This window comes from Vanacampus margaritifer, chromosome 4 (assembly GCF_051991255.1).
Source record: "Vanacampus margaritifer isolate UIUO_Vmar chromosome 4, RoL_Vmar_1.0, whole genome shotgun sequence".
Taxonomy (NCBI): domain Eukaryota; kingdom Metazoa; phylum Chordata; class Actinopteri; order Syngnathiformes; family Syngnathidae; genus Vanacampus; species Vanacampus margaritifer.
The window spans coordinates 4,653,234-4,681,198 of NC_135435.1; the positions used below are offsets into that span (position 1 = coordinate 4,653,234).

The following is a 27,965-nucleotide window of genomic DNA, read 5'->3' on the forward strand; positions in this document are numbered from 1 at the left end:
ATGGTGAAAACTGTTGAAAATGACCGCTTTGAGACCTTCTCTCCTTTCCCTCCACCTCTGTCCCCTGGCCAGCAAGGAGACGCCTTTGGGGATGGTGAGAACACGCAAGCTGCCTATCATTTCCAAACTGTAACAATTATACAGACAATAATGGAACCCTTGAACAAGTGATAAAACATGCCCTCCATTACTGTGCATTGCTGCTGATGTTGATGAAGAAGCTGGCGAGGTGTCCAAGCTTGCTGAGGTTCCTGCTGCCAAAAGGAAAACGGTGAAGAGACCACAGCCCAAACTGGACTCCAACAGGTTGTTGTCCAATCATTTACAAATGATGACTCCTACAACATTCCTAAAAAACCACAATGTCCCTTTACTGATGAGCTTTTTTTAGTATGGAGGACCAAAGCAGCCAAAATAAATAAATACATAAATGAATAAAAGTGAAAATAAAAACAGATATAAAAATATATTAAAAAATTGAATGCAAAAAAATAAATATAAATAGAAATAAAAATATCTATCTATCTATCTATATATACACGCACACATTCACTTTTATTCATTTATTTATTTTTAATTTTGGCACTTTTGGTCCTCCATATTTTAGAATATGATCAATACTGTAGGCTACTCATGTAGTCCTTGGGGGATATCATCAACTGACTAAAATAACACAGCTATTAGTCAAATGCCAAATACAGAATCAGCAATATAAGTTATAGCGATGTGGTGGCTCTCGCTAACAGGCAGAATCAAGTTACCAGATTTAGATTAAAAGATTCTATGTACGTAGACCATGTTTGTATCAATTTTGGTATTTGTTTTTTATTCGAAGCAGAATTTGTTTCCATTAAAATTTTATTTATGAGGAGTTTAGACCATTGGTCGATATTCAGAGTTTGTTTATTTTCCCAGTCAACAAGAATAGTTTTTTTTGGTGATTAGCAAGGGCTACGAGTGTAGATTGAAATTGTTTACGTGGTAAGTCAGTTGTTGTTGGGTTGCCTAGCAAACACAAGCTTGGAGATAAAGGAATCCTACAGTCCAAGATAGCAGAAAGTTTTTTCTAAGACTTTAGTCCAGAAATACAGTGCATAACCATAAAGCATGAAAATAAGTGTCTGCTGTGTTTTGTGAACACTGGAGACAAATGTTGGAGTCTGAGAGTCCCATTTTCGTCATCATGTATTGAGTAATATGTGTTCTATGAATAATTTGTTATTGAATTTTGTGTGCTTTGTCATTTTAAATACGTTTTCACAAACTTGAATCCAAAAGTCAGATTCCGGAACGTAATATTACTTTGTTTTTTCCTCAGGCTGACGTCTGAAAAAGGACTTCCAGCTCTGCGAACTCTCTTTGATGACGTCCGTTTTAAAGGCAAAGGGCATGAGGTGGGTATGACATCCTAAACTTGAATAGAAACGTGAGCTTGATGACGTGTGTGTATTTAATGAACCAGGCGGAGGACGTGCGGCTGCTGATGCAGAAGATGGAGAACTGGGCGCACAGGTTGTACCCCAAACTTCAGTTTGAAGATTTCATGGACAGAGTGGAGAAGCTGGGTGCTAAGAAGGAAGTGCAGGTAGGACAGACAGACGGACGGACGTTCAACGCTTCCAACGCTTGCAGCATTTCTACTAAATGTTTGTCTTCTGGCAGACTTGCCTCAAAAGGATACGTCTGGACATGCCACTGATACACGAAGATTTTATTGGTAAGTGCTTGTAAGGATTGTTTTGAAACTGAAGTTTCAAAGAGCGTTTTTTTCTAAATACTGTATATTCAGGTTCAGATGAAGCTCCTCCAGAAGCCGACATCTTGGAAGATTCCGATCCATTTAGCAGTCAGAGGTTCTCCGGCGACCCACAGGGGGGGCCGATCCACTCCACCCCAGCACCCGCGGGCCTTCCTGCTCCCTCCCTCACAGATGAGCAGCGCCAACGCATTGAGCTGAACAGACAGCGGGCCTTGGAGAGGAGGATAGCTCGCCAGCAGCAGCTAACAGGTAAATGTGTTCGTAATGCATATATTTGTGGAGGCTGGGGTCAATTCTAAATTGTGCAGAATTTCAGAATTTACTTCATGTTAAATATTAGATAGCTTTTAATATGAAAAGAAAAATGCACTTCTCTGTCACCAATGACATACAAATGCAATTATGCTATCTAGTGGCATTAAAGACAAATCAATATCACTCATTTTTTACAGTACTGTACATCTTTTTCATTGTAACTCAATTTTATGAATTATTATGAAATTATTGTATTAATGACTAAAAGATGTAACAATATTTCGATTACCCCCCCCCCCCCCCCCCCACACACACACTTTTATGTTAACAAGAGTTTGAAAACTTAGGGGAAAAAATGGTACATTTTATTGTACATTTAGAACAGATGTAAAATTTGCAATTAATTGTGAGTTAACTATTGAAGTCATGCGCTTAATTACGATAAAAAAAAAATTAATCGCCTGACACCCTTAAATGGTACTCAAACAAATTAAGAAGATTTAGGTATTAGGTCATTACAGTCATGGTTGAATGTTGAAATGATTCATAATGGTCACATTTTTTTCATATCCCTAAAATTCTGGCCTTTTTAAGAGGGGTGTGTAGACTTTTTATATCAACTGTAGGTAGTGCTGCCCCAGGTGTAGCAGGGGAACACTATAAAAACGTAACTGTCTATAACTTAAATGAGTGATGTCATGTTTACAATTGTGATCCTTCAGACTCGCAAACAGTTGATTCCTCACAGCAAGCAGGCGAGTTCTCCATGAACACCTCAGAAAACGGTGGCAACCATTCCAAAGGATGCGATGAAGAAGAGGAGGAGCCAGCTAGTAGCAGCTCCCCTCAGCTACCAGTCAAGGCCTCAGTGTCATCCTCTTTGTTGTGTGAGGAAATTGAGACAGAGGCCACGCCTACAGTCAGAAACATCAGTCAGGATGCTGAATAATGTTCACTACGTTAAACAATTTAGCTTGAAATCATTGCCTTCAACTTAACTGCAAATGACTTCATAGACCATACATGTTGTAATTAAAGGGGATGTTTCATTATGTAAAATCTGTTGTTACTTTTCATTTCAAGTTTACAATAAAATAATATAACCAGTTTCTATTGTCAATAACTAGAAGAATGTGAACTCAAGTGAATAGAAAAGACTAAAGAATAGTGCACATAGTGGCACCGGTTAGCAAATTTCAAGTGACCAACCATCTTCTTTCCTATCAAGGTTGCTCAGCTGATGACCAGAACGAAGCATTACCTGTAGTAACGATAAACTAATTTGGTTTATGGTACATTTGATTTGGGTCAAGTGCTGTTTGCTTCCACACAGTGGCGTAAATGTTGACGGTGCGTCGCACCGGGGCCCAGAGACAGCGCAGGGGCCCATAACAGAAGGGAAAAGAAAGAAAGAACAAAAACGGGGAAATAAACGGCCAGAGTTATTTTGTAAATATGATTTCGGAAATGATCATTTAATCACTTGACTTCGGCATCTGTCAGTCACGATGAGTCTCGATGACATGATGCGAGCTGAAAATAAAGTGGTATAGTGTGCGTGCCATCATCGCTGTCATGCTTTGCAAGCTTAAAAAAAAAAAGCGGTGCGCAAAAAAGAAAAGACAAAAAAACACCATGACGTTAAAGCTATTGGAAGAGATATGATAGACGTGGTTTTAGTCCATTAGCCAAATGTAGTCCCCCGCTCCCACCGGAGTCGAGCTGTGGCTCACAGGATTTTACAGTAACTAAAAATGAACATTTTATTTAAAAATACTTCCTGTTAAAAATATTTCTAAAAACTATTCAGTCCATGTTCAATCAGGCAGGCAGAGTTTGATGAGTGTCTCTAGGCTGTGGTTGCACATTCTAGGTCCATTAGTGAAAGCTCTCGAATCTCCTCCAAGACTAAGTACAGATTCGGGTTTTTGCTTTGGCAGAACTCTTGCTCCTCTTTGGACAGTTTGGGCCGCCGATTGGCCTTCCCCCGGGCCTGCTGTGACGCTTCCTCGGCTAAGCGCACGACCTCCTGAACCAGCTGGCTGCGGCCATGCGACCGAGGCTGGTGGAGCTGGTGGAGCGTCGCGCTCTGGTGCGGCCTGTTGCCGACAAGCTCAAGGTTGACACCGTCAGCGTGACAACGCGACAACTGTACTGAAATACGAACCTGAGGGAAGGTGAGAACTCAAGTTGGATGACATCACACTTCAGTTGTTACCATGAAAAAAAAAACGCTAGGATAGTTGACATGACTACTGCTGTAATTGTTGGGAGGATATCGCTATTGCTAACAATTGTTCAAAAATGTTAATTGTAGACAAAATGAAGCTATGAGAAATTGCAATTTACACAAAAAGTGTACTTTGAACCTATCAAGAGCTTTTTATTACAATAATCTACTAAAAATGATGAATGCAATACTGAAAAACTATGTCTGGGCCTTAAAATCAAACCTGTTTGTTAACTCACAGTGATGTGGTTGAAGAGTGTGAAGGTGGTGTTCCCAATGGGCGACGTGGTTGTGATGTGGTCCGAATAGCGGCGCACAGAACCGCTCTGCCAATCGCAGACGCCGTCCTGGCCTGCAGAGAGCACCTGACCCTCTCGGTTCTTCAGATAAACGGGCCCCTTTATGCCATACCTACGCACACACCATTTTGGATACGACATCAGCACAGTAAGACCAAGCAATCATATTTTTATCTGTTGTGCATTGAAAACTTACAGTGGCACAAACGCCAATACGCCGTTGTCTCGGATGGCATAAATAACGGCATCGGCCACACAGCACTGGTCCGTGTTTGGGTCCCTTTCTTTGAAATACAGACACTGAAACAACTCAGTGGAGACCTTCTGCGCCTGCTGGGCTGTCTGCAAACGTCACATGGCGGTCAGTTCCTGAATGTACGCAGCTAAATATACACTTAAGTAGGGCTGATTATTATGGGATTATGGGAGAAAATAATAATCCCGATTATTTTGATTGAGATTGAAATCACGATTAATAAAACTATTAATCACTGATTTTAAAACGTAATATTTTTTCAACTACTCAAAGCTATGATCATAGCCCTACGCCCATTCATTCCTTCACATTGAACACTATTCTTGAACACTATTCTTTATGTCAAGTATAACATAACCTTATAAATGTCATATGAAATTCAAGCTTCTTGCATTTTCATTCTGCATTTTCAAATTTAAGCATTACCCTCTTTATCATATTTATTTTATCTTCTGTTATTTTCACAATTTGGGGATTTAGTGGGCTAATCAGGGACCTCAGGGATTATATTTTGTGCTATGATGTCATGGGAAAATGTGTGTTGGTATGACCAAAAAAAAGTCCTTGGACATATTTGTATCCTTGAATTTTGGGGAAAATAAAATTCTGTGAATCTTGTAACTAAAAAAAAGTTAGAATTAAAAAGTAAATGAAAAATACTGTATATTTACAAGCTGAAGAGTCCTATTGGGCCTTTTTGGCCTGTGGGACTCCGGAGGCAGCTAACAGGTACCGGCTGGCCAAGCGGAATGCCACTTCAGCGGTCGCTGAGGCAAAAACTCGGACATAGGAGGAGTTTCGGTGAGGCCATGGAAAACATCTTCCGGACGGCTTTGAAGAAATTCTGGTCCACCATCCGGCGTATCAGGAGAGGAAAGCAGTGCGCCATTAACACTGTGTATAGTTGAGATGGGGTGCTGCTGACCTCGACTCCGGACGTTGTGAATCGGTGGGAAGAATGAGAGCGGTTCGTAGCCGAGTGTGAAGTGGTTGGGATAAAAATCGGCACCTCCAAATCTAAGACCATGGTCCTCAGTCGGAAAAGGGTGGAGTTCCCTTTCCTGCTCGGTGATGAGATTCTGCCCCAAGTGGAGGAATTCAAATATCTTGGGGTCTTGTTCACAAGTGAGGGAAGGATGGCGTGGGAGATTCACAAGCGGATCGGTGCAGCGTCGCACTGCAATTGAATTCTATTAAAATAACTAATTTTTCACAAATTAGGAATAATTTGAGCTTTTGAGTAGTGTTATCTGACCTGTGGTTATGTGGTTCCACAGCATTTGTGTGTGAATATTCGTTATTTGAAGGACTATTACTCCAGAAGTTGATGCTAACTTCCTGTTAGCATTTGAATGGGATCCTTCATTCACTTATTTTAGCATTAGCATTAGTGTTAGGCTCTTGATGAGTTAAAAACGAAGCATGTTTTGTATTGAAATATACACTGTGTGTAATTCTCCTTATCGTGTGTTGTATGTGTAGTTTTAGAGTTAACTGGAGTGTCATTAAACATCTTAAAGGACGCTTAGGAACAACAGAATCACACTCTGATTCACTCCAGGCTAGCTACAAGCGACATGGTGCATTCAGGGTCCTTTCACAACGTAGGGAATTTGTCGCAGCGTTCTGCACGTTAATAGTTTTTCTTCGTTCATTACATTTTAATGCTCGAGAGAAGCCAAAATCAAAGTTGCAATAAAATTTCGGTTAATTGTCCAGCCCTAAACTTCAGTACTATCAAATATTACATTTTGGAAAAAAAAATAAATAAGAGAGCTGACCCTGTTTTTCTTGTTGATATGCTGAGCCAACTCGTCAAGCTCCTTGTTACTGGCGAGTGCTTTATTAGGGCTGCGCCCACTCTCCACATCAATGGCTGCTGTCAGAAGGCGGTGGACCACAATGTCGGCATAGCGACGAATGGGTGAAGTGAAATGTGTGTAGCGGTCCAGAGCTAAACCTGAAAAGTGTCATTTAGTCATATGCTTTATGCAGTATGTCATAAGAAGAAACATTGCTTTTCAGTATGCACTAACTACTACGTATAAGAGTGTCAACGGTTTGCATTGCATACCATAGTGGTAGTACTGGTCTTGGGAAATGGCACCGGTGGAGAAATACATTGCCTGAGACATGGCCTGGGTGGCCATCATTCTCAGCAGTCTGTTCAGCAGTGGGTCCTGTGGGTCCACAGCCTGGTCCAGTGAGTCAGCTAAAGCCTTATTGGACCTACAGAGATCAATAGAAGGGAAATAAGCAAAGAGCAACAAAATATAATACACTTAGTATGGAGGGTGGTCAGATGTCCCGGGATTAACTGCGTCCCCGATTTGGGGCCTTGTGTCCCGAGTGCCGGCGTCTCTCTCACGCAGGTCCTGTCCAGACGCGTCTTTTTTTGTTTTTTAAAATTTAGCCAGCAAGGCAATTGTTTGGCCATGTGTGTATTTCAATCACACCGTTGTCATAGCGATTCATACGATAAGTCAATTAAAAAGGAATTTAACTGTGAAATTCCTTCTTATTTACTTTCACATTCACGTTTGCGTCATTCCGGAACTACAACTACTTCCTGCTTCCGTGTCTAAGAATCATGGGACATGTAGTCAGACTGAACAAGAGTTGAGTGTTTCTGGCGGTGCTTTGCCAGTCTTAGAAAAGTTTGGATCATGGTGAGTATTGATTTGCTTGGCGCCTTTGAACTGTCAACCAAAACAGCATTTAGCATTAGCTAAACACACCCGCCGTTTACCAGATTGACTATCGATTAAATTGATTCCGAATGGTGAGAATTTTTTTAAAATATATTTTGATTTTCAGGCAAAATTGTCGTGTCCAGGTTTTTAATTTTGAAAATCTGGTCAGCCTAATTTTATATATTTTGTACAAAATAACAGCCATGTTTGCAACATGTGTGAACAAAAATAGGAGACAATACAAAACATGTCTGTGACGCCTTGGATGGTCAAGATTTAAGAGCAGACAAGTTCCGATGATGAATGTACTGTTTCGATCAGATGATTGTCACCTTTAGGTACAGAATATTTTCACTCATCTGAGTCTGAGGCATGTGGGGCAAAATTTGGTGGCAAAATTAGCCATTAAAACAACGACTTGTGCTGTTCTGAATTTCTTTTCTTTTTTAACACTTCTTGCCCACCATAGCATTCGTGACATCACGATTGGGACACGTTCTATTCTCACGCCTGGTTTGGAAAAATTGTTGTCAGGGGCGTCGGAAAAGTTGCTGAATTGGCAAAACTGAGTTTGATGCATGTCCGAGCATCATTTTGGTAATGAAAGGCTTACTCGGGATTTCCTTAAGGCAGAATTACCCCCTTCAACCAAAGTATGACAAATTACAGTGCAAATTCCATCTTGTTGTGTATTGTGACAGAAGACCTTTTGTGAAACAACTTCGGTGAAACAACTGCTTAACAACTCTTAAAGCTTATCTTCATAATCAATTTCGCGTTATCTTCCAAAATCCTCTTCATGTTTCATTGGGGGAAAATAATAGTCAGTAATAGTAGCTCTTCACACTAGAATTTTCCAACTTTTATTGAATTTTTTTTCTTTTTTCTTTTCCATCAGAATTTTTTTTTTATCAAGTAAAAGATCATTAAATTGTACTGCCTGCCACAGTGCCACTATGCATATTATTATTTTTTTACTAATAAATAACAAAATATCTTTCAGACCAATTACTTAGATACTTTCCACATTAACGCACACTGGTTGCGAATCACTGTAATACAATAGTACATGACGCAGTTGAGCTTCTAACATCTACCCCATGATACAAGAGAAAATAAATTGTTCACCAAACCTGGTATCGATGGTGAACCCCCTGGACATGGCACTGTCCACCAGCTGGCTGAAGAACTCCTGTCGAGGCGGCGGGTGATGTCGAAGCAGAGCCTGATGAGGAAAGGCCTCCTGGATCTTGCGCGCCACCCAGTGGTTGGCGTAGATCATGCACTCGGCCACCGTCTCGTGGATCTCCAGGGGTTGGCGGGGGACCAGAGCAGTGATGTTCTTGTCGTTGTCCAGCTGAGCACGCACCTGGGACCAAAGCATAAAGTCAAACTCAAGTCATAAAAGTCCAGAAAATATCATTTATCCAAAGGTGATCAAATGGCTCCTAAGTGCTACAAATGGACACACTACTCATACCTCCACCCCTTCCAGTTCCAAGGCACCGCCTCGATCTCGCTGCGCTCGGAGGTGTCGCGCCACGTGGGTCAGCATCTCCAGAGCCTGCGTGAGCTGAACCAACTTGGCGTCCTTCTCGTAGGAGTGGAGCCGGGTCTGCTCGGGCAACTCGACCTGCTCGCCATTGAGAAGGGCCTGAGCCAGCTCGTAGTGCAGCTGGTAGGAGGAGCGGATGACGGTGCGACCATACCACACATTGTTGACGGCGAGAGTGTGTGCGTCCAGCTCCCACATCACACTCATTGCATACCTGGATCACACACATTTGTAGTAGAAGTAATCCTTCATTGCACGTATTATATGCAGTGTTTGTCAAGTGAACGTCCACTAAGTGGCAGATTTTGCTATTAATTGCTGCATTTTGAGTTATTTTGTGGGAACAATACATGCTACATATTTGCTATATAACATACTGTTATATAAGCTCTACTGACTACTTTTTATTGTGTCTGTGTCATTTCTTCAGTGTTAGCGCAAAAATGGATGGATGGATATGAGGTGTGTACTCAACTGACCTGTCGACTCCTCCCAAGAGAGAGCAGATATCTGCGCTGAGAATTGCTGGCAACATGTCATATCTGCGGTCGGCAAGGTAGTAAGTTGTAGCCCTGAAACACATGTGAGGCACTGTAAATTTGGACTATCATTTTCAATACTGTCATGGTAAGGTTAGGTAAGGGTGGGTTTGTCACATACTGCATCTTAATAAAAATGTTATTAGTTTTTGCCTTGTACAATATCAATCCAACCTTTGTAAAAAGAACATGTCATCTATCTATCTGTCCATCTGTCTGTCTCTGCAGCATTGTGCGTAAGTGGTTATGTGCGTTTGGTTTGCAAGTACTCAGGCTTCCTGCGTCTTCCAAAACCAAGCATATTAAATATCCATAAAACACAAAAGAGTCAGACAAAACAAATATTGTAAATAAATATATATCGTATTGGTTTTGTTTTGTTTTTTTGACTTTTGGAATATATTTGTTATAGAAATAATCCAAAAGTAACTAAAAGTGTTCAAATAACATTACTATAAAATTATGGGACTTGGATTATGTTAGGTTATTAACTCCATTTTTTAACAGTTAACTAGTAACTGTATCGGAATACATTTTAAAGGAATTTTAAGCCCTTCCACTGTTAACTATAGGCATATAATGATTAAATCTTACCTTTGACACCATGGCGATTTCATTTTTAATGAAATATTAGGTATTTTGCTGGCTATTTTTCTAATGTGGAAGTAAAACGCCCACTTCAGTAAAACTCCGCCTCCCGCCTCCCCCCGTGTGGTTGCCGCGCCCCTCTCGTCTCTCTGTGTGGCCTCGCAAGACCGACCAGCCGTTGAAGTACAACCGCGTCGGGATGTTCAATTCTTCAATAAACATTTGCAATAAATCATAGTGGAGGAGGAGGGGAGAAGAGGGAAGAAAGAAAGAAGGGAAAAAAACCCACAACCCCGAGTGGGTCGCTAACCAGAGTCTGCTACTCACAGGGCAAGCGTGCTAACCACTACACCATCTATGCAATTAATTAATTCAAAAGCGCAATTTTTTTTATTTGTAGTTTACAGAAGTGTCAGCCAGAACCTGGGAATTTAAGACGGCCAATTGTCATTGCGCTTTGGCATTGCAAATGTGAAGGAAAATTGATTGCTTTGAATTCATTTGGACAGAATGTTTACTGGTAAAGGCTACTTTTGTCGCTATCCCATGGAGGTCTGAGAGGAAGTGGGCGTGCGTTTAGTCCGCAGAGGCGGTGCGGATTAATAACCCAATGATGTCAAAAAGTTCCAACAGCTCGTTTTCTCAGGTTGGGAGGGGCTAGTGCTTGGAGAGCAGAATGACCTAGAATTTCTCATAGAGGGGTGAATGGAGGAAAAAAAAACACTTTGCTGATGTTTCTGTGAGGAATTAGCATTTTACCAGGGCTAAAAGCTCCAAAGAGTTGATTTTTCACATTGCTGTCCCTTTAAAAGTAACCATCCTAACCTTGGTCGTACTTCTTTTAAAGTTGTACAACATTAAAAATTTTAAATTAGTTGATTTTCAGTGCTTAGAGGGATACATTTTTTTCATGTACATTTAACATCTTTAAAAAGGCATTGTGCTAAGGGCTCAGGTAAATAACCACCAATTACGACTCAACTTGTAAATATAATAATTCTAATGTGTTCTACTGGCCAGATGAAGAAAAGATTAAGTGGCGTTTTCATTTTGATGTTTTTGTCATATCGAAAGCCTGGAAAAGAAGAAAAGCCAGATTGTTCATTTTGTTGTTAATTTTTTTGTTTTTTGTTATTGTTGTTTATTCTGGTGTCTTATAAGCCCATGCGGGCTGGGCATATTATTGCATGCATGACACAATCATAAAAATGTAAATGTAAACGTTAGGTAGGCCGTGATTGGTTGTTTGTCACCTGAGCCCTCAACACAAGTGATGTCATTTTCAGTTGCCATCCAGTGGCCAAATACTTTTTTAAAGATGTTAATTTTACATGAAAAATAATGATGTTATCAAATTAATAATAGGCAAAATATTAAGTTCTTACTGCTGAAAAAAGTACCCCTTTAAAGACCAGAAAGATACAATCCGAGTATGCTTAGTTGTACTTCTTTTTCAATTAAAATTGGAAAGAGTTATTATTCCTCGCTTTTGTATGAGCTTCGTCACAAAAAATGGAACAAGAAAAGGATGAGTACCAAAATATCCCACATTCTTCCCTGGGAACAAGGCAAAAAAAACAACTTATGTACATCCCTGTATAATTCCTTTATGACTGTGAAGGAACAAGTCAATGTCTCACCTTGCATGTGCCTCTAAGTCAGTGAGGGAGCCTTCAGAAACAAAATGCGTAACATCAGCAATGTGGACGCCGAGCTCCAGCAGCTTCCCTCCTGCGAGGCTGCGTACAGACAGCGTGTCATCGACATCCTCGCAGCCGGCGGGGTCGATGCTGAACACCAGGTGACTGTCCCTCAGGTCCCGTCGCTCAGCCACCTGACAAAGATCCACCTTCCAGGGCTTCTCGGGAGAATTCACAGGCATTTCTCTCAGCTGGAGAGAAAAAGGAAAGAACTAGAAATTCGACAGAACTTGTAAAACTACATACTAATATATATATATATTTTTAAATCTGTGTATGAGTTGGCCCTCCGACCTGTGCATCGGAGAAAGGGGGGACGTGGATGCAGTTTTCTATGAGGATGGTCTGTACTTCAGTCTCAAGCTCACCAGCCCGACCCAGGACTCTCACACTGTGCCCATTAGGATACAGTGATGTGCTTTCCCATGAGTCAATGCGTACCACCACTCTATGATCCTGGACAAAAGCAAAGGGGGATGTTAGGTTTTGATATATCTGAATATAAATAAATGGTTGAAAAGAAGATAGCCCTTGCGTCTTTAACCTGCTACATCATAATCTACAGTAGGGTGCTTGAGGGCACGAACTGATGGCTGGATGATTGTCTACATGATTTTCTGGCAGAATTCATTCTTCCATGAATCACAGCAAGCCGTCCAGATCCTCTAGTGCAGAGGTGGGCATCGAGGGCCGAAGTCCTGCAGGTTTTGCATGTTGCCCTTCTCCAACACAGCTGATATATGATCAGCTCATCAGCAAGCTCTGCATAAGCCTGATAACGATCCTGTTGATTGGAATCAGCTTGTGTTGGAAGTGAGAAACCTCCAAAACCTGCAGGACTCCGGCCCTCGAGGACCGAGATTGCCCACGTCTGCTCTAGTGGCAAAGCCATCCCAGGATATCAAATTGAGACCACCATGTTGGCTGATGGCAAGATGTTCTTTACATCAAAAACTTGCTGTTTTTATGCCACATGTAAGGGGTCGGCGCCTCACAAAAAAAAACTTTTGTCTCGTCAGAACATTTCTTTGAACGTCTTGGGGAGGATCAAAGCTTCTTTTGTGAGGTGTGACAGCAGTGTTTTTCACCTTGGAACTCTCCCATGGATGCCATTTTTGCCAACTGCCTTTCTTAAGATTGTGTCATGAACACTGACCTTTACTGAGGTCTGAGAGGCCAGCACGTCTTCGGATGTCATACTGGGTTCTTTTGTAACCTCTGTGAAGAGTCATCATTGCACTCTAGGAGTGATTTTGGTTAGCCAACCACTGGCTCTGGACGTGGCTAGCTGGCTTCCCAAAAGCTTAAAAAAGCGTTTGTGACCTTTTAAAAAATATTTAAATTTCAATCACTTTGTTTCTTATTTTTGGCCCTTGAATTTGTTCAGATTGTGGCATTACACCATTCTTTTGCAACCTTGAAGTGTTCTTCTGATTTACGACAGGTACAATTTAAGTAATTTCTTGATTCAGTGTATCTGGTATAGAATAGTACTTCATCATATTGACCAATGAGGATCTTGTGTGACTTTTTTTGTGTGAAATCAGAATACTTGACAGAGCTCTGCAATATATCAACAATATTTCCAGTGGGGCGCTCATATTATTGCACATTAGGATTACTCTTGTCCTCAAGGGATCGATCACAACCAGGAGTGTTGAAATAAATCATATAAACTAAAACTATACATCGCAATACAGACATGAAACAATTATGTATCAATGCGGTACCGGAAAGCATGATCGGCTACTTAAGTAGCCACAGCTGACGGAATTGTGGCTGCCAGTGTGCGTTTTCGGCCCCTCCGACAACCACCAAACATTCGCACCTTCCATACACCAGTGTGAGTAGCACTGGAGGCAATGTTCCAAATTCGATTTTGCGGATTCAGTAACTGGTTAAATGATTTAATTTATTAATGAAAGTAATACGTAATAATCACTTAAGTGTTACACAAACATTGACATCGGCAAGGATGAGATAATTCAATACTTGTAACTATAAATGTAAAATATTCAGAATTGTCTTAAAATGCAATAAGTCAAGTCTTTCATAAAAGCAAAAAAAAATACTTTGTGATTCAGTAAATTTCAAGAAAACAGTAAGATACCCCAAAAAAATTTTATGAGGAAAAGAGATATTAAAATAATCGATTCATGGTTTTACGAATCAATATCACGCTCAAAAAGTAAAAACGATTTGATATCGATAATTTTTTTAAATTTAAAACCCAGCCCTACTTTCACTCCCAGCCATTTTCACTGAAGCAACCTCCTTCGCTCCTGGCTGTTTCACTGAATTTTGACTGATTTTACAAGGCTTACAGAATGTTGTGTTCTATTGCTATAAAAACATGGAACCTACCAAAAGAATGATTTGAGTCTCTTCTTTCATCACAAAAACAGTATATTTCTATCTGTTTCCATTTTGCTGCAATTAACATTAGAATATAATTAAGTTTCATCATTATTCACAAATCTGTTTAAAACAGTGGGAGCGAAAGAGCTTTTTGCAACATGGCCCTGATTGATTTCTTATACTCTGTTGCCACCTGCTGGCCGTTTTTGTAATACCCATCATTGCTTTAAGTGACCTCTTCAGTTCAGAGGCTGCACCAAAGCCTTCTGTATGCTCTAGCATAAAAAAAAAAAACATTAAAAAAACAAAACAAAGTATAAATGCGTCTTTGGAAGCATGGTAATATTTAAAATAGAACGTGTTTATACGTTTTGGGAGCAAAGGAGTTAAAAGCGGATATCACAGGAAAGCACAAACTGGATGAGTCACATCCAGTGTGAAGCCTATCACACAAAACTTAAATATGTCGGGAACAACAGAAATTTAAGGACTGGCAGCTGTTTAGACCCTGAGTTGCTAATTACACCGGCCAAGGAAAATGCACAGCTGGCCAGCGCAGTCATGAATTGATGTGTGTCTGTCAACAATAAGTCAGCCAATAACTCAGGCTGCGGGAGCCTTTATAGCAAAGGATTTACATTCATATTCTGTACAGGACCATGGCAGGTTTCAATACTTATTGAGGATGCTAAAGTTGCGATACTAGATGCCTTCTGATAGCCGCTTTACAGAAAATGCAATACCTTTATAATTAGATATAAAAAATAGGTACAAGCCCATCATTATAGAACTGTTTGTAGTTATTGATGAATCTTCTATCTTTGTACCCTCTTCTGACTCTATCAAAGGCAAACCAGACCTGCAAAGCATCAGCCTGCTGTGTGCTGATGCGGATCTTCGGTATGCGATGGTCCCAAGGCACGGTCAGGATGCGTTGAGAATTCCTGCTCTGGGACTGTGTGCTCTCCCTTGGAGGAAATGTTACCACATAGTCCCTCCAATTCCTCTGTAGGATCCCCACAACAATCCCTGTGTGTTTTATTATTCCAACATTAGAATTCAAACATGAGAAGTACACACATTTGGAATATTTTGGACAAAACAATCTCATAAACCAAGAGTAGTTTCAGATGAGAGTCCTCACCTGTTGGCATAGGTTTACTTTGGATGCCCTCTCCATTCTTCTCCTCCAATTGTCCTTGTGTCAGTGCACTGGGCTTCCCTCTCCATTCGCTCTTTGGCAATAACTCCACCACAACCACGTCGCCATGCACAGCCCTGTTACGATTCTTATTTCCATACACCAACACCTCACTGCTCAGCTCTACAGCGGATAAAGGATGGACAGATAGCAGAGCAGATTACAAGGACAGCGAAAAGGAAGTCTCACAAACAATAGAAAAACACATAGACAGGCACTGCATACAAAGTTTCTCTATCTATCTGAGAATGAATCATAAAACATGGACAACTATTTTTTGATTGCAGAAATAGTGCACCTGTATTTTTATGTGAGAGACCCTCTGCTCTGACAGAAGCTTCCGTCTGTGCTCTGTGTTTGTTGACATTCAGCGTTCCCTGCACAAAAAGAGGGGGATGTGTGATTGGTGTTGATCTTAAAAAGATTTGTTAACAAAATGTGCATGGTTCGGATATGCCAAACCTGGTTGGAGTCCAAGTTTGACCAAAGCACTAACACTCTCACTTTGTATGTAAAGCAGCCACAAGATAGTCAGACACAATACATTATCGAGATGATGCTGTGACGGTGGCCGAATACTTTCATGGAAACTCCTTCTAGTTCTAAGAAATCGCTTTCGGTCACAGATGACACATCGCTGTGTCGATGGCGTGAATGTATTCAGGTTTTGTTCAGTGCTACTGCCAACATACAAACAAACAGCCATTTTATGAATATAAATATATTCAAATTAAGGCAAATAGGAAGAAATTATGACCAAGAACCATGGAGCCCTGAACTTTTGAGAACAAATTCATTCATTCAGCCATGTGCAGGCCTTACAGTGCACATAAATAATACACACAACCCAATAAAGTACAAATATTTTGATTTTTGAGACATATATTTTTAGCTGAATGATAAACGGTATACAGTACAGTTAATAATGATCCCCGGAAGAATCCGTCCTGGACTGCACAAACGTATGACGGATAAGGCTGGGAAATGTAGATGTATTTGTAAATGTATTTAGATTCCAAGGGGATTAGCTTGAAGAAGACATTTTGTAATTTGGATATAATTATGATGTATCTTTTGTGACAAGCCCTGCACTTTTCTGACACTTCTCCACTATAAACCCGAACATTCAAAGTACATTTTTTTTGTTTTTTTGGGGGGGTATGGATAACTTAACATAATTTAGCTGTAGCTTAATACAATTTTGTTATTTCGTGATAAAATCTTGTTTCTATTGTAACCCCTGGGCGTTATTTGTCCATTTTCTGGCATTTTTATGTTTTTCTGTGTTTCATCAAAGAAAAAACATTTGAAAAAAATACACTAGGGACCTGACATTTTACCAGGATTGTTAAAAAATGTAAAAGTTCAAATTGGCGCCATGCTGTAATTTATAATTATTACCAAACAGGAGGGAGAGATTCACACGAAATTCTTGTAATAATGCCCGATTTTGGCTCATTGACTCCCATTATAAATCACAGTTTTTGATATGCTGTAAACTTGATGTTTTATAATGCATTTTCCGTGATTACTGATGCAATCGCTTCTTTGACGAGTCATAAACATGAAAATAGAGGAATTTGTGTGTTGAGAGTGTTAACACAAAAATCCACTAGGTGGCGCCAAAGGCTAATAAATGAATACAAATTACATGCATAAAAAAATTATATTGTTATGACTTATGGACTTGTTTGAGCCTCTAACTATGTCATATGAAATATTCAAATTATTCTTTTATTTTATAGATATATACAGCAGTTAGTCTTGCTATTAGCATAATACTGCTATTGTTGTCCATAGGGGGAATTAAAAAAAAATTAAAAATAAAAACTATATATGTGTAGATAGGTCTGATGCCACTGAACATTTTGAGCGGTTGAAAGTGAAAAAAATATTCATAAATGACTAAGTTATCTCACTTCAAAGGAAATACCTGATTTTGGCAAAATCACAAGAGTTTTGTGCTATTCGGAAAACCGCCATTGTGTGAAAACTGGGCATGCAGAAATTTTTTTATTGTTATGACTTATGGACTTATTCAAGCCTCTAAATATGTCATATGAAATATTCAAATTAGTCTTTTATTTATATATATATATATATATATATATATATATATATATATATATATATATATATATATATATATATATATACAGCATAGTTAGTCTTGCTATTAGCATAATACCGCTATTATTGTCCATAGGGGGCATTAAAAAAAAAAAAAACTATATATGTATAGATAGGTCTGATGCCACTGAACATTTTGAGCGGTTGAAAGTGAAAAAATATTCATAAATGACTAAGTTATCTCACTTCAAAGGAATGCCTAATTTGGGAAAAATTACAAGAGTTTTGTGCTATTCAGAAAAATGCCATTGTGTAAAAACTGGGCATACATAAAAAAATTATATTGTTATGACTTATGGACTTGTTTGAGCCTCTAACTATGTCATATGAAATATTCAAATTAGTCTTTTATTTTATATATATATATATATATATACAGCATAGTTAGTCTTGCTATTAGCATAATACTGTTATTATTGTCTATAGGGGGCATTAAAAAAATAAAATAAAAATAAAAACTATATAGGTATAGATAGGTCTGATGCCACTGAACATTTTGAGCGGTTGAAAGTGAAAAAAATATTCATAAATGACTAAGTTATCTCACTTCAAAGGAAATGCCTGATTTTGGCAAAATTACAAGAGTTTTGTGCTATTCGGAAAACTGCCATTGTGTGAAAACTGGGCATGCAGAAAAAATTCTATTGTTATTACTTATGGACTTATTCAAGCCTCTAAATATGTCATATGAAATATTCAAATTAGACCTTTATTTTACATATATACAGTATAAATACAGCATAGTTAATTTTGCTGTTAGCATAATACTGCTATTATTGTCCATAGAGGGCATAAATAAAAAATAAAAAATAATTTTAAACTATATATGTATAGATAGGTCTGATGCCACTGAACATTTTGAGTGGTTGAAAGTGAAAAAAAGTTATCACACTTCAAAGGAAATGCCTGATTTTGGCAAAAATGACAAGAATTTAATCAAACTATAATAATGCCCAGGGGAAATTTAATATTTACAAATAAAATGAATTTTATATAGTACATACTAAACATAAAACGTAATATATGTCATTTATTATTTTATGCTTTGTTTTATGGTTTGTGTATGTTTTTAAAAAATTGTTATATTTGACTTGTTAATTTTTATTTTATTTTTATTTTTTTAGTTTAGTTTTACTCTGTAGTTGACATTGTAAATGACAATTTGATCTCTGTTTCCTTATCTGGTTAAGCAAAGTTTAAATAAATTAATAATAATTTATGTCAGATTATGAAAATAACAACCTTTTTTTTCTTCCCAAACTAATCTGATTAATCCTCGTAGTAGGCAGCATGCTGACCGACTGGTTAGCAGCACGTCTGCCTCCCAGTGCAAAGGTTGTGAAATCGAATCCAAGCCTTTGGCCTTCCTGGGTGGAGGTTGCATGTTCTCCTCGTTCCTGTGTGCATTTTCTCTGGGTACTCCAGCTTCCTACCACATTCCCCAAAATAATTGAACACTCTGAATTGTCCCTAGGTTGTTTGTCTGTGTGTACCCTATGATTGGCTGCCTGTTCAGGGTGTACCCCCACAGGCTGGTACATAGTCTGTCAATAGATAATAATGATAACAGTAATAATAATAAAAACATATTGATCACGTAGAAGCATACAGCAATGCCAAATGATGATAGCACATTCTTACGTGAATGTTAAGATGTTGGATCTAACAAAAGAGTTAAAAGAGGAAACTGCAGAGAACAGCTCCGAAAGACTGATGGGATAAAACCTTTCCAGGTGTGCTGCAGTCATTATACCTTCTTCCAAGGACACAATACTTGACAAAACTGACAGCAGGCAATTAATTTTTTGTCTCGAACAGTAACAATTTTATGGTAATAAAATGTTGTGAAATCAACTTTGCTGAGAGTGATAGGAATATACAGATTGATAGCACTGTTGTATTTTCTCAGCCTAGCTACTCTGCTGAAGGTAAATTGATGGTAGTTTTCATTAATTTTTTTAAATTACAGATGAGTAATAGGCCACTCTGGCTTCACACCTTCAGTAGAGTTTAAGACTGAGTAATTGAGTAGAACAACACTTCTTTTCTAATGTGTGAGTTCAAATCTGTTAATAAAGAAATAAATAGAAATGGTAAAAGGACTGCTTTTTATATATCTCTTTAACTACACTATATGGTGCCCAAAGCGCTTTACAATGCCTCACATTCACCCATTCACACACACATTCACACACTAATGACCAACTGTTGCCATGCAGGTCGCTGCCAGGTCCATTGGGAGCAAATCAGGCTTCAGTGTCTTGTTCAAGGACACTTCGACATGGTCACCAGGGGTGAGGATCGAACCCAATCCCTCACGGATGGGAGATGACCACTCTACCATGCCGCCTACAATAATAAATAATAAACATAATAATTAATAATTAAACAATCTGCTGGCATGCAGTCAACTAACAAGATGTCAAAGGTGAATAGGAAGTGGTCAGACAGGAGTTTGGAAAAAAGTTGCTACGTTTGGAGTATTAATGAACCATTTGAATGTGTGAGTATGACATTGAATGGCTCCATCATGGCACCATCATGGCACCCAATCCTATAATGAAATAATAGACTGATTATTATTTATTGGTTATCATTTTCAACATCTTTACAAGTAATTTCAAAGTCATTCACTGAAAATATTTTGTCTACACAAACTACATGCTGTGATAACAATATTGAGAATATACTTCAATGGAAACTTAAAGTTAAAAAGGTAATCTTTCCTGTTATTGTATTTAGACGTAATTGTCTACATTAAAAGTTTAAAACTTAAATATAGCACAAACTATTAGGACCAGCAGGGTGGAACACAATCATTAATTTGCATATATGGACTGTAGATCTTCAGACTAATGATGATTGACTTTTAATTTGCAGATATACAAATAGTTGGACCTCTGCCTTCCCATTAAGTGCGGAATTACACATCCATCCATCCATCCATCCATTTTCTTAACCGCTTAGTCCTCACAAGGGTCGCAGGGGTGCTGGAGCCTATCCCAGCTGGCTTCGGGCAGTAGGCGGGGTACACCCTGAACTGGTTGCCAGCCAATACAGGACACAGAAAGACACACAACCATCCACACTCACAATCACACCTAGGGACAATTTAGAGTGTTCAATTAACCTGACATGCATGTCTTTGGAATGTGGGAGGAAACCGGAGCACACCCACGTGAGCACGGGGAGAACATGCAAACTCCACCCAGGAAGGCCGAAGCCCGGACTCGATCTCACGTCCTCTGCACTGGGAGGCGGACGTGCTAACCAGTCAACCACCGTGTCGCCTTGGAATTACTTAACCAAGTAAAATTGAGAGGTCAGAAATCCGGACATTTGCTAGGATTGTTTTACCTGAAAGAAATCTGATGTTTAAAATAATTTCTCAAACTGTAATGTACTGATAATGGCATTTGAATTCCATTTTCAAATCAATCAAACCTAAACATGCCCAAAAACTTACAAAAAGACATTGTGATCACCCAACGTGCATATGAGTTCAGTTGTGGACAAAACACACATAACTGAGTTAATCCCAAGAAAGGATACCGGTCTGCTTTTCAACTCAGTGCTCCACATACTTACAATCTGTAAAATGTCAGTTAATAACTTTTTTTTGTTTACTTACAAAAGATTTGCATCATCAATCAATCTTGCTGCTTTAAGACACACCAGTAAGGCTCAAGCACAAAAAGAGAGGTTGTACCTGAATATAGCGTCCAGACTTAATACCAGCCTCCAGGACTTCAGCCGGTAGGTGGTCAGTAAACTCTTTTTCTGTGCATTCATACTCTTTTTCCTGTAGAGCCTGGTGAATGGAGCTGTACAATTCATGAGCTGCCCGTAGCTCTGACCAGAAGTTCTGTAAATATTCCTAGAAAATAAGGACACAAATTAAGCAAGCCTGTAAATTGCTGCAAATAATGGGTGCAATGGTATCATTTGAATACATTTCATGAGAACACGCTGTACTTTCCTGTTATTATATTTATACGTAATTGTCTACATTCATAGTTAAAACTTAAATATAGCAAAAACCATTATGATCCCTGAAAAGATTCATATTATATCAAACTTATCTTACAGTACACTATTACAAAAAGAAAGAAAAAAAGCTTACAGAGAATATCTTTTTTTTTTTTTAAATACACCAGATATCTATTTGATTGGCACCTCTGCTACATAAGCAAAACAGAGCCTACCTGTTAAAGGTGAAGACAGAATGTCTACCATTTTCTATGGACAATTGAATGAAGATTAGTTGTAGTTAATCGACTGTCATGTAAAATTAGAGGCCACTCTCTTAAAATCAGAGGTCAATGAAGGTATTCAATAACATATTAGTGTCAAAGCAAACGTGCTCAATGTATTAGAGCTGAGATGTGGGAGGCCTGGTTGTGTTCAGTCCTGTACCTGAACAGAGATGACGTACACTCCAGAGTGGAGGTTATTGTACTGAGCAATGATGTTCTGGTCATCTGTGATCATCACTACATCCATCACACCAGCTAGGTGGTTATAGTACCAAACAGCTGCAGAGTACACACACCTGCATACACAAACAAACATGAAGCAAAGTCACTACATCCTCAACGCTAAGAGCGGAGGGGAAAAGGACTCAAAACCTTCATTAAAAAAAAAAAAAAGCTTTCCCTGATTCATTTCTATTTTGAGTTTCAATATTAGTCTTGACTTTATACTCAGATTTTTATTGACAGTTTTTTTTTACTGTGTGCTTTTATTGCTGCCTGTGCTGTGCATTTTGAGATTTATTTTATAAATGTTAAGTGCGTTACAAATAAAATATATGATGATGATGATTATTATTACGTACAGAAGATGGCAGGTATTATTTTACAGTAGAAGCAACCAGTTTTTTTTTTAATCTCACTCGACAAATACTCCATATGTATTTAAAAACAAAAAACAAAAACCAAAAAAACAAATACTATTAAAACCTAAACTAAAACTATCCATTTTCTTAATTTTTTTTTTTTTTTTTAAAGAGTAAAAAATAACAAAATTATAAAACGTAAATGAATTTAAAGGAAGTTGAGATGAAATAAAAACTATATACAGTATAATGAAAAATTCAATTGCGTTTGTCCCTGAGCTGGTCGTGAGCCAATTGCAAAGAATGATACCTCATATATTTTCAAAATGTTAGAATGGCCCTCAAAAATAAAATCCCTAAGAATAGTAAGAACATAAGTTAAAAAAAAGTGAACATTTTAGTATGCTGAATTTATAATCTAAGTACAGTAGTCTTTACCACAATTCGCTCTACTCTAGAGCACTCAATTTAAAACTATCCACACCGCCAGCATATTGAGCCTGACTTAAACATAATGTTGAGTGTCAAAAGTTTCAGTAGCAGCTCACCTGGTCTGCCACTGTTCTTGACTCTCTCCATTTTCCCGCAGACAGAAGGAAAACTCTTGAAATTCATTGGCAAACAGAACACAGTCATGTCGGGGGTCTTTCAGCAGGTTTCGCAGGCGGTTATATTGTCTGCTTGGAGACATATCACAACAGGAAAAAACGAGTGAGACACTTTACTGTACCTTTGAGGAAAGAAATACCCTCACACTTGCACCTCATGCTGTCACCAAATGAGCTGTGTACTTTCCATCACCATTGGGTGAATGAGGCAACAAATTGTAAAATTAGACTGATTGCTCAATAAATGCTGATCATTTGCCAGAGAGCAATAGCAGCTAGTGCTGCACATGCACACAAACATATAACTCAAAAACCCTTTCATAGCATGTATGGGTGATATAGCATCTAATAAATGATACCATACTTTAAAGAGTTATAAATGGTTCACCTTTTTGAGAATTTTTTTTAAAATGTTGATTAATCGTCCGTCTTTGAGCTTCATACAGTAGTTTGACCCTTTCGAATTGCCATATGACACCTGCATCAGTTAGCTCAGTCTCATGCAGTTTTTAATGCTAAAAACAATAGTAGCAAACAATAAAAGCACCATTCGTCTGCAGAGAGCAGCCATCTTGTCAGTGTAGTGGAAGTGCCCCAATATGTAACTACCTCAGCTATTTATCATTTGTGCTTCTGTTCATATGGACAGAAATGCGAGTGCTTTAGCAGTAGCAGTATTGAGTTATTTGCTGACTTTTGAGAGATAGAGTACATTCATCCCCAGGTGTGAGAAGCTTCCCTTGTGCTCCACAACATGATTTTGTTTGAATAGTGACCATGAGAGGAGATGTTCGATACCACTTTTTTTTTTAGACCAATACCAGTACTCAATTCTTCAGTAGTCACTAATGCTGACCCCAAGTACTGAACCACTAGTACTTTTCATGTATAAAAAAATAATAATAAAAAAAACCATAATTTTAAATAAAGACCTACTGTATATATTTCAATATAGCATTTGTGTTTAGAATTTGATTAAAGAAAATGATTTATTCTTATTGCTAGTTCCTGATAGGAAAACGGTCACAAGAGGGTGGCGGATACTGGTATTGGCTGCTGTGGCGAGTAAGAATACCTTGAAATAAGGCCGGGTACCCGCCTGATACCAATACCTCTATAGGTACTTGCCCATCACTAGGGACAAGTTTTCTATTTCCACCTTCAGCAGTAAGATGTCTGCTGATATGCTGCTCGAGTGGGCTTATAATTTGCTTGCATGATGGAATGAATGTATATGCCAGTTGCTTTATCCTTGATATTATGAATTGTTACTTTTGCAATCTGTTCAAATTTATACCATTATGGACTGTATAATATGATATATATCTATTTTTATATATTTTATATATTTTATATTGTATATTATATTATATTTTAGTTTGAAACACTTATGATATAATTAACAAGAGTTATAGCTTCAGCAAAACTCACACATCTTGTACTTTAATAGTGTGTTCAAAGGACTAGAAACTGTAACTTGTGACACAGTATGACATCAGCATCAAGTCAACCAACTATGCCCACTTAACACTGTAACAAGTAAAACTTCATCATATTAATGATGCAACATTTTAAGAACAGCGCACTAAGCAGAAATGTTGAACAAATTGCAATGACACCAGTCATGTGGGACTCCTTATTTCTACAATATTCATCAAGCTTGTCAACAGCACTTGTGGATGTTTGTGCTGGAGAGATGCATTTCAAGTCACCGGCTCATTCTCATTTAGTTTCATCAGCACGGCTTTGATTTAATGAGGCTGACCGGTGTCAACTCTTGTACAAGAGCTTGTATTATTAGCCTTGCTGAACCTAAAGCATATAAATATTTGATCAAATTTTTTCCCCAAATTGTTCCACAAAATGACTAATTATGATTATTATTTACTTTGAAAGTTTATTTAATTTTGAAATAAAGCAATCACTTTTGCACCAAGTCATTGTTGTTGATCTTCGTAAACTAAGTTGTAAAATTACTGTTAAAAGTTAGTGTTTAGTCACTTAGATTCCAAGCAGCTTTTCTAACCTCCGACCTTTTAATAACCAACCCCTAGGGCTTATTCAGCTAGTTCTGAGTGACTTGCACTGTTTCCTGGCAACCAGAGAGCTGGCGTCAAGTCACAAGGAGTGGCAGATGCAAATTACTAAATTCAAAATTTGATTATAAATGTGATCAATGTGGTCATTCACATTATTTGGAGGTAGAGTATTTTGGATGAAAAGAAATTGTGAACCACAACGAGGCGCTATAGCCATCACAACAATGCAATTTTACACCACATGAAACAAACAAGACTCATCAGCATTAAATGTTTTTAGTGGATTGAGCAATATTGTAAATTGTGAGAGCTTCTGTCTGAAGACAGAAGCATGAATAAGATAGTGTTTCTCTCAAAGAATAAGTACAAGTTGCACTGTTGCATTGGAGACACACATGCACACAAGCACACAGTTGTTTGAAGGGTTATAATAATAATTGCCAAGCTTCGGCACATCAACACCAACATTAATGTTTGTTACTCAAAAGCTATATAACAGGTGTCACACACCCCTGCATGTTTTAAATGGTTCCCTCATCCATCACACCTGATTTAAATAATCATCTTATGAGGAAGCTCTGTCAGAGCCTGAAACTAGTGATGGCAAAATCAAAACTGTGTTTTGGTACGTACCGGAACACAGGTGGAACTTGTGATTTGAATTACGTTCCCAAATCTGTCTCAGAATCAGGATGTCAGGTGATAGTTGCCTTTCGCGTTCTATTACACCTCCAAATGTCACGTGATCCATTTTCTAAAATTAAATAAAATCCGACCATTGCACCATATTAAAATTTCTTGAATCTGAAATAAATCCAACCTAAGTATACTTCGTATGTAAAATTGCCCTGGATGCTGATTCATCGTCCTACATGATGAAATGTCAATAGGGGGTAGGTTCAGTGGTAACGCACCCGCATAATGTGCTGAAAATAGTCCGAAATGCAGGTAACCCCGGTTTAAATCCCGCTCCGGGCAGCTTGTTTTTGCAGGTCATTAATTCACTTTTCGTCTCAAATACTTTCTGTCAAAACTTAAGATGCCCTGTTGCAAAAAAAACAAAAAACAAATGTAGCCTACAGTTTTTTTTTTAATGTGATAGTACTGGGGGTTTCATCAGAGCATTTAAGTCATGTTGTGAGGCAAAATTAAAAATAAACCAAGTATCAGCAACAAAAAGCTAATTTGTACTTCTATACTTATTTTGACGGGGTGGGGGTTATTCAGTTTTTGTTTCCCATGATATTATTTCTCTCTCTTATGGTGTCCATTACAATTACAGTATAGGCTGATTGCCAGTTGTGTAAATTAGGTCATGACAGAGAGCAAATAGTTAGTTTCCTTACTGGGGAGCTGGCAACACTGCTCTACTGTTTGATTGTAATATTTCACAAATGGCCACCAGCTGTCGCTGAGGGGAGATGTTTCGAACGTTCGAAAAGATCAATTTCTTTTGTGAATCAATTGTTTCAAATTAATTGATTGTTTCAATGTTCCATTTCTGCCATCCCTACCTGAAACATCTAAAACATGCAGGACTCCAGCCTTCAATAATTTCTTGACAACAGCCCATGCTCTGAGTTTTATGGTTAAGATTAGGCTGACAATGCCAATTACAGCATGAGGGTTAGACTGGCAAAGCTGACAACAGCCTATCATTGGTAGCAAAACAAAATGAAACCTTAGTAAAAAGACACAGAAAAGGGGGTGAAGTGAGGCCGGAACCACACCCAGCGCATGACCGACTCATCCGACTATTGACCAATCAGAGCTGTTCACGGCAAAATAGCGCTAGCAGGAGAGTTTCTGTTCACAGCAGTTTGTCATAATCCCCCATAACATGTGGTATAGATTTTAAGACCAGTGAACACACTTCAGTTCTTTACAAACTAGATACTATAAAGTTGGAGAGAGAGAAAAAAAGCTAAGTACGCACCTACGTCCTTTGCAGTGATGCACAGCTTGGCAGGCTGTCTGGGTGAAGAGGATGCCCTGCAGCTCTCTGAACTCCAAGATCTCCTGGTAGTCAACCACCACTCCAACATCAGGCACCACATAGTGGGTCAAATCTCCTGGCAACACCTTGCCATCTGTGAAGGGTGGATGAGATTCAGAAGGGTGGGATTTTTGCTCCCTTTCCCAGACACTATCTTATTTAGTAGCACTGTATATTGTAATTCATTTTCTTTAAATTGTCTACTCTCTATTACCACAGCCATGTACTGGCCCAGACAATCATTTATTTAGTCTTGTCCACGTGTATTCCTCAACACTAAAACATCACTTGTATCATCCAGTAAAGGCGTTGCATAAAACAAGTGATGCATTTACAAACGTAATGTTTGTAAATGCAAATGCTTGTTTTCATTGCATATGCCATTGTTGTGGTTGTAGTTGGCACTAACTGCAGTGCAATACCGTGTTAAATGTCATGCTGGAACAAAAATAACCACATAGTGATAACAAACGTTGGATGCTGTCTATCTGGAGAACCTTCAGCACTCCATTAACTCTCCTGGGCAACCTTGTCTATTTGGCTGCCAGATAATACATTTCTCTGTTGAGCTAAAGTATTAGCTTCGGTGTATGTATATGTACCATTAATCAACGCCCCTTTACTGTTTAGATCACGTTTACCGTTGTCACAGTTGGCGAGACACAAGGAGCTGTAGCATGGAACTTGCTCCCTCACATAATGTTCGCGTACAACACGGACCTTTCGGCCCCGGCTGCTTTTCAAATGGAGAATTTTTTCTGTCTTAATCATTTTGTGAAGTCAAGATAAAGCTATACGCCTGGTTGTATCCGATAGCGAAAGCTATCTTAGTTTAACGGGAGAAAATAGTTGGAAGCACATTAGCTTTACTTCAAAAGGGAAGAGGAAGTGCAAGGCGGGTACAAAACAAATGACGTCACGA

The 27,965-nt window shown here is 38.6% G+C and overlaps 2 protein-coding genes across 5 annotated transcripts; one reads left to right on the forward strand and one right to left on the reverse strand.

Moving 5' to 3' along the window:
- Positions 1-2,784, forward strand: tipin (timeless interacting protein). Its single transcript, XM_077563402.1, has 7 exons — positions 1-94; positions 219-306; positions 1,319-1,394; positions 1,463-1,585; positions 1,663-1,717; positions 1,790-2,016; positions 2,737-2,784. The coding sequence occupies exons 1-7, from the start codon at positions 1-3 to the stop codon at positions 2,782-2,784; spliced, it is 711 nt and encodes a 236-aa protein (XP_077419528.1).
- On the reverse strand, positions 1,789-27,944 carry dis3l (DIS3 like exosome 3'-5' exoribonuclease). 4 transcript variants are annotated; one of them, XM_077562738.1, is made up of 18 exons: positions 27,646-27,944; positions 26,984-27,137; positions 22,949-23,077; positions 21,980-22,115; positions 21,273-21,440; positions 15,732-15,810; positions 15,377-15,556; positions 15,092-15,261; positions 12,169-12,330; positions 11,815-12,065; positions 9,527-9,619; positions 8,973-9,261; positions 8,626-8,861; positions 6,874-7,028; positions 6,581-6,759; positions 4,740-4,885; positions 4,484-4,655; positions 1,789-2,928 (listed from the first exon to the last, which is right to left on the reverse strand). In XM_077562738.1, exons 1-18 carry the CDS (start codon positions 27,812-27,814, stop codon positions 2,872-2,874), a joined length of 2,925 nt encoding a protein of 974 aa, XP_077418864.1. In that variant the 5' UTR covers positions 27,815-27,944; the 3' UTR covers positions 1,789-2,871. The 4 variants fall into 4 exon arrangements, with proteins under 4 accessions (XP_077418864.1, XP_077418862.1, XP_077418863.1 ...); XM_077562736.1 differs by having other exon boundaries at positions 1,789-4,181; XM_077562737.1 differs by having other exon boundaries at positions 1,789-4,181; positions 27,685-27,943.
- Between the last annotated feature and the right edge of the window lie 21 nt (positions 27,945-27,965).

Coding starts and splice junctions, on each gene's coding strand:
- dis3l (XM_077562736.1), bottom strand. CDS start 27,814: ATGATTAAGACAGAAAAAATTCTCCATTTGAAAAGCAGCCGGGGCCGA. Junction 15,557..15,731: donor TCTCTCACATAAAAATACAG/GTGCACTATTTC, acceptor TATCCGCTGTAG/AGCTGAGCAGTGAGGTGTTG. Junction 15,262..15,376: donor AAGTAAACCTATGCCAACAG/GTGAGGACTCTC, acceptor TAAAACACACAG/GGATTGTTGTGGGGATCCTA.
- tipin (XM_077563402.1), top strand. CDS start 1: ATGGTGAAAACTGTTGAAAATGACCGCTTTGAGACCTTCTCTCCTTTC. Junction 1,395..1,462: donor TTAAAGGCAAAGGGCATGAG/GTGGGTATGACA, acceptor TTAATGAACCAG/GCGGAGGACGTGCGGCTGCT. Junction 1,718..1,789: donor GATACACGAAGATTTTATTG/GTAAGTGCTTGT, acceptor CTGTATATTCAG/GTTCAGATGAAGCTCCTCCA.